Below are 13,892 nucleotides of genomic sequence, written 5' to 3'. Positions count from 1 at the left end.
TAAAAAAGGAATTTAAAGTATGCACTTCAGTTTCTCAGCGGTGTGTTGCTCACAGTGCTTGTCATTCATTTTTCTTATGTTGAAACTTATTCAGAAGATGCTTAATCTCTTGTTTACCTCTGGGAGATCTGAAAAACTAGTTAAAATTGGGGTCAAGTTTGCAGTGCGCTAATCTTTTTGCTTTTAATGTCACTCTGCAGATTTTAAATTGGAAAACTCCACTGAAGCCTGACATTATTACTCTTACAGCTTTACCAGTAATGCTGAGTGTGACACACACCTGCACAGACTTCATTCTGTTGTTTACATACTTTTATTTCTTGTACAGTGAATAGTATTTCACAAGTATATACAAAAAAAATGTACACATTTCCATCACAAGTCTTCAAAGTTAAGCATGAAAAATCTTGAGGAACCATCGTATAAAAGCATTAATAAATGTTGAATTTCAGATTTTGACTTAGAAAAGTAGCAGAAAGTTTCCAACAGTGAATTATGACCCTGTAATAAAAACTTGGATGGTTGCAAACAGTTTTGACCAGTCTCCTGAAGCAGTCTTTAATCCAGTGTGCCTGCAGAAAAAATAAAGTCAGTAAAACATATTCTGGTTCAAAACAGAGGCAATAAATTCAATATTAAGTGAAATACTGAATTTTGTGCATGTGACAAATTCAATCAGCATCGTAATGCAGACAACTTTAAAAGTTGTTTTTTTACTTTTATCTTTGTATGGCTTACCTTCAAGAAATGCAAACTCATCTATGGCTTCTATTGCATTGTCTGCAGAGTCAAAAGAAAACAAATGATACAATATTATCACAATATTTTACTCATGGTGTCATATAATTGTGAATTTGCAACATTTTGCAAAATGCTGAGTATTGCAATGACAGTCACAGAAAAGGAACAGGGGCCTAAAATTAAAGCACGTCCTGTTTCTTCAAGTCAAATCTCAGCGTGATGTAGTTGTTATTCTGAGAAATATGTACAACTGTCAAATTCAGGCTTATGAAGCAGGTTGGTATAATTATCTTTGGGTAAGACACTGATCACCACTGGAGGGTGACTGTGCCCCTGTTAGGTTAGAAGCACACAGGCACAGAAAAAGGCACATATATGAATGGGTGAAAGAGGCTTGTAGAAGGAAAGTGCTTTGATGTTCTTTGATAGAACAGGCTATACAAGCACCAGCCCATTTTCTATTTATGCGAGAAGACTTTAAACGGAATTAAGCACATGTTTAATCCACTTACCCAAGTCTTTTCTTTGCAAAGTTTTCCTCTTCCCTTGCTGTGCATACACTAGAGCATCTTTGGCAATCATCTCAACAAACAATTCCTGTACAAAAAGAAACCATAAAGAAATCATTCAAAATGAACCAGAGAAACGATCAGAAATAGATTTTTTTTTTTATTAACACAAGCAACTGATAAAATATATTTGTGCTGAAATGCAACTGTTTTTGGACAACTGGCTGCTCCCTAAACAGTCACCACAGCAGATCATCTGCCTCCATGCCACCCTATTGCTAGCATGCTCTTCTGCATGTCCTCCTTCACCGCATCAATGAACCTCCACTAAGATCTTTCCTCTTTTCTTCTTGCCTGGCAGCTCCACAGTCAGCATCCAATATATCCACCACCTCTTCTCTGAACATGTCCAAACCATTGTCTCTGAAGTCTATCTTTAACCCCAAAGCACTGAGCTGTCATTCTAGCAAGTCTCACTGACACCAGGCCTTGTAAACCTTCCCTTTCCCTGCTATCCTTCTGTCACAGTCTCCCAACACTCACTTCGACCCTGCCTGCACTCTCTTCTTGACCTCTCTTGAGCACTGTTTGTCCCAGGTATTTCAACTCATCTACCTTCACTACCTCTGCTCCTTGCAGCTTTACTGTTACACCTGTCTCCCTCTCATTCACACGTGTATCCCATCTTGCTTCTACTAGCTTTCATTCCCTATCTAGCATGAAGTTTGTTCAGTTTGACTCTAACATTTTAGTTAGACATTAACATGAGTAAACTGTGCGTTTATTCCAAAGGTTAACCTACACTAAAGTTTAAATATACTTCAGTAATTTCAGGCTGATAAATTTAGGTCATGGCTGATAAATAAACTAAAATGAAATATAAACATTTAGAAAATAGATTATTTACTATCTGCACTTAAATTTGTTAGCATCGTATAGAGTCAGCACTCGTGTTACCAGGACCGGTTAGGATATCAGTGGTCTCACCGTGGCTTTAGCGATGATGAACACAGACTCCTGGCTGGCGAGGGCCACGTCTGGGTCGGTCTTCATCAGAGCCTTGATGCGGGCCAGCGGGAGTTTGGACAGCCGGCTGTGGCTCACCGTGACTGGGCCCGTCTGCTGCTGCTGGCCGCTGTCCTCCGCCTCGGCCCCGCGGGTCTCCTCCTCACTCTCACACCGGTCAGGGTCGTGCTCCGTTGCGGTCACAAGACTCGTCGTCACTGTTGCTGCCATTTTCTGATATTTTGCGCTAATTTTATGACTTAAGAAATAAACACACACGTAGAAACCACTATTGTTTAATAGCTACATGTCACAGATAATAACATCAACAACAGCAGCGGGCGCGCGCCAGCATGTGGTTCCGGGCTTTCGTGAGAAGGCCTGCGCTGATTCGTCAGTGAGTGCAGGCCCCGCCAACTAATCCTCTTCGGTGATTGGACAGATTGCGAATCCAGGCTTCGCTATTGGCTAAAGTTAAACGTCATTCACCGCACATTGCCGCCTAGATAGCGGGGTGTAGCCAGAGCCCACTAACCAAGGGGTCCGAGTGTAGACACGAAGTCGCAGGTGAAGTTGGCCACAAATAACACTTTGCTATTGTATGGTTAAATATATTGTTTTTATAACTTTGTAATTTTACATTATTTTGTGTATGCGCTAAATGTTATTTTTTGTGACATTTACCAAAAGTGGGAAAACTCAACTGTACTCCTCAATATTTCCACTAGGGGGCAGTGGGAACAAACTATTAAAAACAACTGTATAGTACTGTACATCAGTATACGCTATTATGAACTTATTGTGAACTCTATTGTGAAATATAAATGGCTTATAAAGACTTTAATGACAAGTCAGTAAAATTGTATTCATTTGAAGTTTTGTTTGTCTCTGGTGTCCAGTATTAGCTCTACTTTTAATGATTATTGTTACTGTTAGATTCAACGCACTGTGTGGATTCCTTCATCAGCTGACACAGAGGTCATCCAAGTGTGGATGTGGTGTATGGCTATGGCTGAACACTTTACCATCTAATATCACAACACCTGCAATCTTTTTAAGCTCTCTCTTGTTATGTGAATACAGCATGATTAATGGGAAGCTGAAGTTTGCTCTTATGGTCTCATGTGATAGTCTTTATTAACTAATTCTCTGTTATTTCAGCTTCTGTTTTATCTGACAGCAGTGTTTGGGTTTCAATTGAATGAATTGATAGATTCTCATACCTTCTTTTCATCCATATCTGACAATATTAGCATTTTTTAGCCAATTATGACAGACATATATGTCTGTGTCTCTTCACATCGTATTTTCTCCTGTGTAAAACTGAAAAAAAAATCAAAAGTCTACAAAACCTCTATTTCAGAATATTCTGCCGCTTTATTTTCCTTGTGATAGTTTCCCTCATAATCACCAAAATCTGCAATGCTTATGACTCTCTGGTAACTTGTCACTTTCACCGATGAGTACAGTGTTAGACCCACAAACCTTCTTCTTCTGCCTTTATAAATAAAAACATCTTCCCTTATATGCATTTTTAAGGAATAAATGGCAAAAAAGCCAGATGCAGCAAATAAGATATTAATATTAAATGAATTAATATTAATTAATTTATTCTTATTTCATCAGAAGGTTCCCTAAACACTATATTTGCAAAAAAAAAAAAAAATTTCTGGCAGTTATTTGAGAAAATCACTATATTAATATGCTTAATATGGTTCAGGCTTTAAAGTGTTAAAGAGCTTAAAGAGCTATTAAAGCTTAAAGCTGTGCTTTTAGTAATCTGCTAGTTCTTTTATGTTTCTCTACGTGTTTGCGTGGGTTTTCTTTAGGTAGTCCGGCTCTCTCTCACAGTCCAAAGATTCGTTTGTGATTCAAAATTGCCCACAGGGATGAATGTGAATAGTTTTTCATCTCTCTGTGTTAGCCTTGTGTCAGATTGGCAACCTGTCCAGGGTGTACCCTGCCTCTCACCCTATAGTAGCTGGGATAGGCTCCGGTCCACCTGCAATAGAGTATCTAAATAGCACATTAAACTCTTCTTACCTGAATATTTTAATGTATGAAGCTGTTTTCATTAGGACTTTATTTTATTCCAGAAAGTTATTAAAACACTTTTTAGTTTTTATTTATTTATAATATTATTATATATTTTTTGTCAGAGCTTGACGTTGCCATCTGACAAACAATAAATATGGTCTAATGACAAAAACGCCCACGAACTTGCTTTCATGTGTAAGTTACATGAGCATTATCATCAGTATGAAAGCAGGCATGCTTATTTTTATTCTTTGAAAGTATCTTTGCACCATGTCCATTGTGTCAGGTCATGTCAGCACTCCACTAATACACTCTGTTAATAGGATTGTGAGGACTGCTTTAGTCCACTGAAGCTCCATTCACATGTTCAGCCACAGTCAGGTGTTACACTCTGAGGAAGAGATATGAAGGACTCACAGCTCCCAGGTAAAATATTTTAGTTTTATTACTGTTATTGCTCAGCTAATGTGATTCGTTTCTTTTTCATGTTGTTTTTAAAATTAGATGTACTTTTTTTAAAAAGTACTTTAAATCATCTGTATAAAATCTCTTATCAACTGTAGCCTTGGTGATTAGTAAGATTTAGAAAACCCATATTTGGATGATTTAAAATTGTATTTTATTTCATAAGTGCCAGATTGGCAACTTAATATATCTCCACTCTTATATGTGAATTTTCCACAAAAGATGATTCAAAGCTACTCATTAAATCTCATTCATTGCTATTATTTTTCACAGTGACTACGTCGCTCCAGTCATACAAGCTGTTACATTTACAGGTAGATTTAACAAGAATAATAGAAAAGCAGTTTCACATGGATCCAAATGCTGATAATAATCATCTGCCTGCTCAGTTTCATACGCAGTGTGGAACTGTAATCCTAATTTGGCAACTCTGTTCATTCTTGTTCTGCCAGTCTAGTCTTCATTAGCATCCTATAAATAGCTGTCTGCAAGCTAAATGGCACTAATTCTCCATCTAAAAAACCCAAGTAATCCTCGGCTATATTTGATCGACAAAGTCCAAGAGGAGGAAGAACATAATCACACTGTAATGTTTAATATTTGTTTATTATTATTGGTAATAGTTGACTGGCTGGTTCATTTTGCTCACAGTCGTTTTTGAGAGGTTATGCGTGCTCTCCAAGATGCCCACACAGGATTCAAGTAGCCGGTCTGGCACCTGACCTGACTGTCGGGTCAGATTTGAGACTCTATGCAATGCTCAGACTGTACTGCACAATTTCCTGTAAAAACAAAAGAAACACCGTACGAGGCAATCGTTCGAGCCAAAGCATTGTTCTGTTTGAGAGAAATTTGTACACTATCAAAAAAAAAAAATTAAAGTAACGTGCTGATTCTTAAGAACTGTGTCCAAAAAATGAAAACTTCAATTCCCAGAGCAGAAAAAAACAGGAACGGTCAACATCCTGCTTTTGTCCATTAAAAATGAAAACACACATATTGAAATCCATTTACCGTGATCCAGAAATCTTGTTTCCTGCATAGTGGTCACAACACTAACACAGCAGAGGTGCAATGTTAGTATTTTCAGAAACGGTGTGAGTGGAAGCTCATTCATTTCAGATTATACTTTGTTTTTGTTCTCCTAAAGCAAAAGAATATAACATAAGCAGATGAGTGATAGCAAAATAAATTAAAACCCAGTTTGCCACATTCTTGTCTATCGTAGCATCATTTTCAATAATATCCACTGACAGCTTAAAAGTGCAGATAGAAACTCGGGTTAAATTTAGGCAGAATACAGGCCTGACGTTTTGACTTATGTGGGATGTACAGTTACATACCAGGTAAGTTAGCATGGAGGTCAATCTTATTATCCATGTCCCATACAGCTCTACTTACGCAACTTGTGTGCGGCCTGAGTTTTGCACACACAAAGGTGTTTGTCTAAGAAGCGATGTCGTCTCGGTCCAAATCTAAAGGAAATCCTAATATTTCTGCTATTTCACACAGCACGGCTGCAACGTTTTCACACTTTTTTTGCTTTTACTTCCAAGCCGTCAAAATGCGTCTATGGCCGAAAGAGAAAACGAGCAAAAAATCCAAAGATGACTCTCCGAAGACGCAAAAACCAGCCAAGCCCCTGGCTTCTGCTGCCACGTGTGCCACCCCGAAGCTGACTGACGCAGAGAGGAGAGCGCAGTCTCCATTTGAGAGGATCGTCTATGACATGACCCACAACGAGAAGATCGTCAATGACCTCATGCTCGGTCGAAGGATCGGCTTTTACGAGCTGCGTGGAGAAATCGGGCAAGGCAACTTCTCTACAGTCAGGCTGGGCATCCATGCCTTGACGAAAGGTAAAGAACCGTCAGTTATTTAGGATGTTCGTCCCAGTTATTCAGTCACCGTTAGTCATCTTTTTTATGTGTTTCAAACTCATTCCTGCTTCACTCACATTCCAGTGTTCTGAATAAGTGTTCAAGAGCACCATAAATCTGTGCAGACTTTAAAAAACGACAACAATCATCCTATTAAAAGCTAATTCCCCTCCTTTTGATCAGATGCGTCTCATCTGTTCTTGTGTTAAATCTCCTAAATATACATCCGTCCTTATTTCAGTCCTTAACCTCATCAGACCTTCTTTAAATCTGTCACTGACAGCTAAGCCTTCTCCCTCCCTTTCTCCTGTCTCAGAGAGAGTAGCTGTTAAAATCATGGACAAGCTGCATCTGGATAAGAAGAAACAGCCTCTGACTTCCTCAGAGATCAGCTGCATGGAGAAGCTGTGCCACCCCAACATAGTGCGCCTTTATGAGGTGATGGAGACGAGCCGGAAGCTGTATCTGGTCATGGAGTACGGCAGCGGTGGAGACTTGTTCTCTCGAATCACCACGAGGGGGAAGCTTAACGACCTGGAAGCCAAGCTGGTCTTCGCACAAATCATCTCTGCTGTTAAGCACATGGTGAGTTTTGGTTTCACCCTTGGTCACAGCATGAGTCTGTGATATGTTCGTTGATTGAAATGAGGAGAGAAAGCATGGAATGAATTAAAAAATCCCAGCTGGGCTCAAAATGTGCCAGACTTTATGTGTTACGTGATCAGATTGAAACCTTAAGGCCTCTAACAATAAGTAGAGATGAGAATGTGAAACTGGGTCAAATTTGAGTATCGTGTTAAAGGATACTTTGACATGCAGGGTAGAGCAGACAGAGACCGAGCCGAGTGTATTATAGATAGTTGCAGTGTAGACAGATGATAAGCATGTAATTTAGGTGTCTGAGTCATGAGTAACTCACAATATCTGCTCCCAATAACGTTTTTCTTTGTAAAAATTATTGATTTTGGAGATTTCGATACATGAACCACATCTGTGTAGCAGAAGGAAAAATGTATCCTGGAATGGCCAGGCCAAACAATGCTTCATCAGTGCATGTGGGTGTTATAATAATAATAGTTAATTAGTTCCCTGTCCGTCTTTATCCCTTCTGAGCGTCTCTTTTTCTTCACAATAGGTTAGTTAAGCTGATATAGTGGGCAAAGTTTCAAATAATGGGATCAGCTAAGTGCTAGCAGCTGCTCATATTAAATGTCAATAAGAGTGGCCTCAGTCAATCGGACACAAACTGACTTCTGACACTGACTGCAAAGCTATTCTGATAGGGTCCAAAAATCAAAATGAGCAGAGTGAAAAATCGATCCTCTTTAAATCAAAATGTAGATATCCGACACAAATGCATTAATAACTTATCATAAGATGAAGCAAAGAAATGTTGCTATATCAGTGTTTTGCCCCACAATGCAGAAATGAACCAGGGCGCTGGCGTTCTCTGTGAGCATTAAAGGAGAACTCTTTCTAAAATTGTCCATGTGTGTGTAACATTTCAGCACGACTGCAACATCATCCACCGAGACCTGAAACCGGAGAATATCTTCTACACCACCAGCTTTTGCATCAAAGTTGGGGATTTTGGCTTCAGCACAGAGAGCAGCCCTGCTGAGCTTCTCACCACCTTCTGTGGCTCTCCGCCCTACGCTGCTCCTGAACTTTTTAAGGAAAAGGGATACTCTGGACGTTACTCAGACATTTGGGCTTTAGGTATTCTCTTGTACTTCATGACAACAGCAACTTTGCCCTTTTATGGGGAAAATCTGGGCAGGCTGAAGCGCTGCATCCTCCAGGGGGCTTACCGTATCCCCTCTTATGTGCCAGAGCCGTGCCAGCTGGTCATCAAAGGCATGCTGCGGATTGTGCCTGCTGATCGCTCCCCTTTAACGCAGATTTCGGACAGTGCTTGGCTGAAGGGGATTGAGTTCCCTCGTCCCTATACGCCGTTGCCACTGTCTCCTGCTCACTTTGCACAGACAAATCAGACTCTGTGTGTGGAAGAGCAAGAGGTAAAGAGTTTGCTGTCGGATCTCGGGGTCGTGGCGCTTCATTTCCAGAATAACCCCTGCTTGGACTGCAGGAATCCACTGACAGGGGCCTATCGGATCCTCCTCCATCGAGTCCAGAAGAGGAGGTTGGTCGAGGCTGTGGGTTACTCTGTGCTCCAACCAGATGAGTACGAGAGTCCGAGCAAGTGGTCTGCAGCATCAGTTGACAAACACAATCCTTCCACTGTATGTGCAATACTATAACGACAAAGAGCTGCACCGGACTCCTTCATTTGTGGCACCAAAGCGACTTTATCACATGTGTGCGCTCTCATGCAGTCCAGGTATTATGTTACACACAGACTGAAGTGGCAGTGGATGTGGACGTCAGAGTGGACAGTTGTTTTCCACATTGTAAATCAATTACAGCTCATAGACCAGGACATGCCTGTGATTACATCACCAACGGCGAGATTACTGACGCAAAACACCTATCAATCACTGAATGGCTATCAGCATCTTCCAATCCTTCTTAGTCAGGACATAAATCTGACCTAATCCAGGTAAGCCTAATGAGACAGCCACAAGGGAACATGCTTGGCCCAACAGAAAGTAAAAAAGAAAATGTGTATCAGGAGGAAATATAAGAAAAAGAGAGAAAACAAAAAATAAATTGTAAAATTAGCCTACCGCATTTGCATTACAGCAAATGCCTCAAATGCCTTCATTGGGTATGCATGTGACGTAAAAGTGATTCTAAATGCACTTCATGTTGTTCACTAAGGAGGAGAGTCAAGCGCACAATGAATGTTGAGAGTTTACCTTGGTGTTATTATATCTATTTTTTTCATATCTTTGTAAATTATTCTCATGTTTGCTCACATTTTAAAGCAATGTTTTCATAAATCCTCCAGGGATGCTGCCCTGAGCTTCAAGCCACGCTGTATCAGTAATTCTAGCACAGATTAAGGCCAGAATCATTAAACAGAATAAAGTTATTTTCAAACAGTAATTTAAAACTGTTTCCCCTCTAATCTCCTCATCTGGACATCCTCCCCCGATTCTTTCCTTCCAGCAGGAGGCATGTTATCACAGGACAATGTGATCGTCTCGTTCTGCTGCATGCAAGACTCCAGATTTATATTGTTAAAAACTGCAATTTCTACTGGGATGCAAAATGAGATCTTCTTTATTTGTAAGCCTTGAAATTCGAGAAATCCTCGACTCTCGAGCCAGTTCTCAGGAACTGACTTTGGAGTCAATTCAAGCACTTTCGGTAAAAGGAGTTTATGAAAAATGAAAGTGTGCACTGTGAATTAACGTGTCATTTCACCCCAAGTGCATATAAAAACGAACTGGCTCGCTCTCCAGTTAATGATGGTTCATTTTCCCATCACTTGCACTTCTCCCTGAGGGTACAGCAGTCTCTCCAAACCAGGTATAGCTCTGGGACCAGTAACATTACAACTTGACGTCAGTCCTGTCAATGACTGCACACACCTGCTCTGTTTCTGATGGGTATTTGGCACTATCATAAGCTTTATATTTTGCAATAAAATATTTAGCCCTCAACCCGCAGCCTGTTCGCACAAGAATGTGAACACACTGCGCGGGCAAGCGCAGACATATAGAGAGATCACAAAGATCCGAACAAGTGCCAAGAATTAGTCCTGACTCGCTGTTTATTTAAGACTCTGCTCTTGTTCAGTACCAGTGGGCAATAAGTGTCTGTTATCATTTCCACTTGAGAAAGCTCTTATCATCAAGTCTCAGCAGAGTCATTCATTAAACTGCTCACAGATCTAATCGCTAATGTTCTTTGTGAACTTAACATTGAGAAAAAAGGGGTTCAAAAGGTTACACGGGCATGGCTGCAAAGTAAGCTGCTTGTTTTCCACCAGAGTTTACATTCAAAATCTATGAATTTGCTCATATGATCACATAATAATCAAAGTCTTAGTCTTTTTTTCTTTTTACTTTTCTCCCTCTTCTTTTACACTTGTTACTTTCACATTATTAATGTTCTGCTTTTACCTTTACTCATCCTCTGGGATTATCAGAAAGAGCCAAGTTTTTGTCTTCGTAAGCAAGTTTGCATTTGTTGGAAATGGTACTTGGCAGTAAAAGAGAACCTCTGAGCTCCGAATGAATGACAAATCAGAGCAGAGATGGTTGTGAAATAGTAAACAGTACATTCCTAATATGGGCAATTTGTACTAACTATGAGTTTTTTTGCAAAAGAAAACAAAGAAAACTGCAATTATAGTGGACTGCATGTTAAACATATGTATGTGCACCTCCCTGCTTGTTCTCTTTCCTAATCTCTCCACCAGAGAAATAAAAGTTCCCCAAAGTCGTTACCTTTTAAACCACCTCACTTTAAGACATGATAAATGATTTAGTTTTAGTTTGATATCAGCATGAACAAAGACCCTTAATTTATATTTATTATTGCATAGCCAGCTGCTTTTATCTGCACTGATTGGTTTTAGTGTGCAGCTGCTTGTTTGTTTGAAGCCATTGAATGTGAGCGCTCTTCCAAGGAAAGAAGAGAAAGTTAAGTGTCTGTCAAATAGGAGCAAGATGTAACACGTCTCAGGGTTTAATTTCTTAAAACTACAACAAATGTTCAGCACTTTTGTTACCTGCAGCACAGAGAGCTGTTTCAAGTCTGTCACGTAAAAACTGAGGAGGATGAGCAACACCTTCACCTTCAGAGTTTAGCTGCGGCTCTTTGAACATTAACTAGTTTACTTTTCTCACACATATATGATTTGAACCGAGAAGACAATCGACTGTGAAACTCTGGCAGCTTTGTGAGGACGAGTAATGAAGTTTGTCTGTTTCCCGTACTCAACCGTTGGCGATTACACCAACACTAAAGTATGCATCCTTATCTGAACTTGGTGATTCATGTGAGAGCTAAATTATTATCTCATTGAAAGGATTTCAGCGTTAAAGACATAATAATTTCTGGGATCAGCAATTAAAACCAGTCACCCCAGTGGGCACTGACCTGTGAGTGTTAGCAAAGCGTATACTCATATTCAAAGAGAATTTTCCAGCTTCAGATATCTTCATTTATCAGTGGTCTTATCAACACAGTGCCAAATATAGAGACCTCTGCTTCTCTTCACCAAGCACTGGTATTAAGAGGTCAAGTTAAGCTCTAAATTATGACGAAATTTGTTGAGCAACTCACTGATGAAGCTGACTATCCTTCCATGCTGGGAAAATTAAAGACAAAGTTTTCCATTTTTTGTGTCCTACATTTGAGTGAACAAAGAAGAGGAAGGATTTTGTTCCAGCTTGAAGAAATTAAACTAACTAACTAAACTGTTGACTCCGAGAATCAGCCCCAGAAATACTTAGAGAACAAACAAACGAGTGAGTATTACGTTTTTGAAGAAAAATGTTTCTGCCTGCTCGTGTAGTTTACTGATCAGTCTTCCTGTTTTATGGAGTCTAATGTCATGTCCTCATGTCGAATATGTCTACACACACTATCGCACAAGCTGTTTCTCAGACATTGAAAGTAAACAGTTGAATAAAAGGAAAGGAAAAAAAATGTGAGTTGGGGATTTGGGGTGTGGGTTTGGGAGGATTAAGGACCTGATTAAAAAGATACTTGGCTGTGTTTTCACTCAGGGACATGTGGTTTAGATAGACCATGTCTTTGCCCTTAGAAAACCATGATACCCTGAAATTGGTGCTGACGTCTGGAGACATTTCCCAATACATCCATCACGTTCTTCTAAATGACTGACGTCTCGATGTGTGAGGGATGAACGTTGTTCCGGGCTGCCAGATGTTGCAGGAGCTGCAAGGCTGGATCACAAACTGTTGGAAAACAGTTGGCCCCAGACCTCCTGGACCCTCAAAAGACCACTATCTGCTTTTTGGTTGTACTGCAAGATTAAGTATTCAGATTCGCTGTCGACTGGGGCTTCCATTAACACATGTTGTGATCCTTTGATGCTGAAGAGACCTGTGCCAGAATTTTATTCAAATACGTTTTATGTAAACTTTATTGTTCACACATGGTGCGTAAAAATGTAAAGAAGTTTCAATCTGTAGACTTCTGTGTGGGTGTTTTATCTATAAACCTTAAAGCAACATTCCTCTAAAAAGGAAAGCTTGTCCTAAATAAATTAAAAGGCTGATGTAAAACAAAATGAGGTGATAAAATGCACAATGAGGCCAGTTTTGGTGATATAATAGTTTCTCCTTTTAAGGAGGTCTTGAATAGATTCTTTCCTAACATGCTAAACTCACTTGTCACTTTATTAAGTACACCTTGTTAGTACCAGGTTAGGCCTCCTTTCTATACTGCACAGATTCAACAAAGTGGTGGAAGCATGCCTCAGAGATTTTAGCCCATATTGACATGATAGCATCGCAGAGTTGCTTCAGATTTATCGGCTTAACCTCAATGACACAAATCTTCCATTTCAAAACATCCTAAAGAAGCTTTATTGGACTGAGGTGTGGTGTCTGTGGTGTTCCTTTGAGTACAACAGACTCATTGTCATGTTAAAGAAACCCGTTTGACACGATTTGAGATTTGTGACCTGGAGGTTTATCCTACTCGAAGCTGCGATCAGAAGATGGGTACACTGTGGTCATAAAAGGATGGACATGGTCTACAACAAAACTCAGGTAAGCCCAATGGTACCAACACCACAGCACTGGTACTACATGGCCGATAGAAAGAAAACATCCCCCCTACCATTACAGTAGCACCACCAGCAGGATTGGTCTATGCAGGATTTTTTCTGCCATCTGAACGTCACAGCAGAAATTGAGACTCATCAGACCAGACAACAGTTTTCCAACATCCTAACTAAGGAGGTGGCACCAGGTGTGGTCGTCTGCTGCTGATGTAGCCCATCGGCTTCAAGGTTAGACATGCTGTGCATTCAGAACTGCTCTTTTGCACACCTTGGCCGTAACAAGTGGTTATTTAAGTTGCTGTTACCTTCCTTGGAGGGCTCAACCCGGGGTTGCTGTCATGGCCTATTAAGGGCTCTGTTGGCTCTTAGGTGACGGTTTCCTCGTGGCTGCGTGCAGCGGGGCTGGGGGAGGGTCTGTGCTGACAGATGTGTGTTACTGACCTGGTAGCCTGGCTGCCCCTGGGTGGGTCTGGGACGGGCGTGGGGTTCTGGGGGTGCTCCATCTCTGGGCTGGGGCCCTGGCTGGGCCTTGGGGCTTGGGTCCTGGTTGGTGTGTTGCCGGGGTTGTGGGCGGCTGGGTGTATG

General features: G+C 40.5%; 2 protein-coding genes across 3 annotated transcripts; one reads left to right on the top strand and one right to left on the bottom strand.

Moving 5' to 3' along the window:
- Positions 1 to 294: 294 nt before the first annotated feature.
- Positions 295 to 2,631, bottom strand: pole4 (polymerase (DNA-directed), epsilon 4, accessory subunit). The gene is made up of 4 exons (XM_084922716.1): positions 2,238 to 2,631; positions 1,254 to 1,338; positions 739 to 780; positions 295 to 572 (listed from the first exon to the last, which is right to left on the bottom strand). Exons 1-4 carry the CDS (start codon positions 2,484 to 2,486, stop codon positions 559 to 561), a joined length of 390 nt encoding a protein of 129 aa, XP_084778842.1. The 5' UTR covers positions 2,487 to 2,631; the 3' UTR covers positions 295 to 558.
- Positions 2,632 to 4,484: 1,853 nt separating this feature from the next.
- LOC146362111 (serine/threonine-protein kinase NIM1) lies at positions 4,485 to 13,415 on the top strand. 2 transcript variants are annotated; one of them, XM_084922511.1, is made up of 4 exons: positions 4,485 to 4,718; positions 6,314 to 6,616; positions 6,954 to 7,222; positions 8,146 to 13,415. In XM_084922511.1, the coding sequence occupies exons 1-4, from the start codon at positions 4,697 to 4,699 to the stop codon at positions 8,896 to 8,898; spliced, it is 1,347 nt and encodes a 448-aa protein (XP_084778637.1). In that variant the 5' UTR covers positions 4,485 to 4,696; the 3' UTR covers positions 8,899 to 13,415. The 2 variants fall into 2 exon arrangements, with proteins under 2 accessions (XP_084778637.1, XP_084778636.1); XM_084922510.1 differs by lacking the exon at positions 4,485 to 4,718 and having other exon boundaries at positions 4,740 to 6,616.
- The last annotated feature ends 477 nt before the right edge of the window (positions 13,416 to 13,892 follow it).

The sequence above is a fragment of the Perissodus microlepis genome, chromosome 23, assembly GCF_051167445.1.
Source record: "Perissodus microlepis isolate ML-2025 ecotype Zambia chromosome 23, ASM5116744v1, whole genome shotgun sequence".
Taxonomy (NCBI): domain Eukaryota; kingdom Metazoa; phylum Chordata; class Actinopteri; order Cichliformes; family Cichlidae; genus Perissodus; species Perissodus microlepis.
This window is presented reverse-complemented; position numbering and strand designations above follow the sequence as displayed.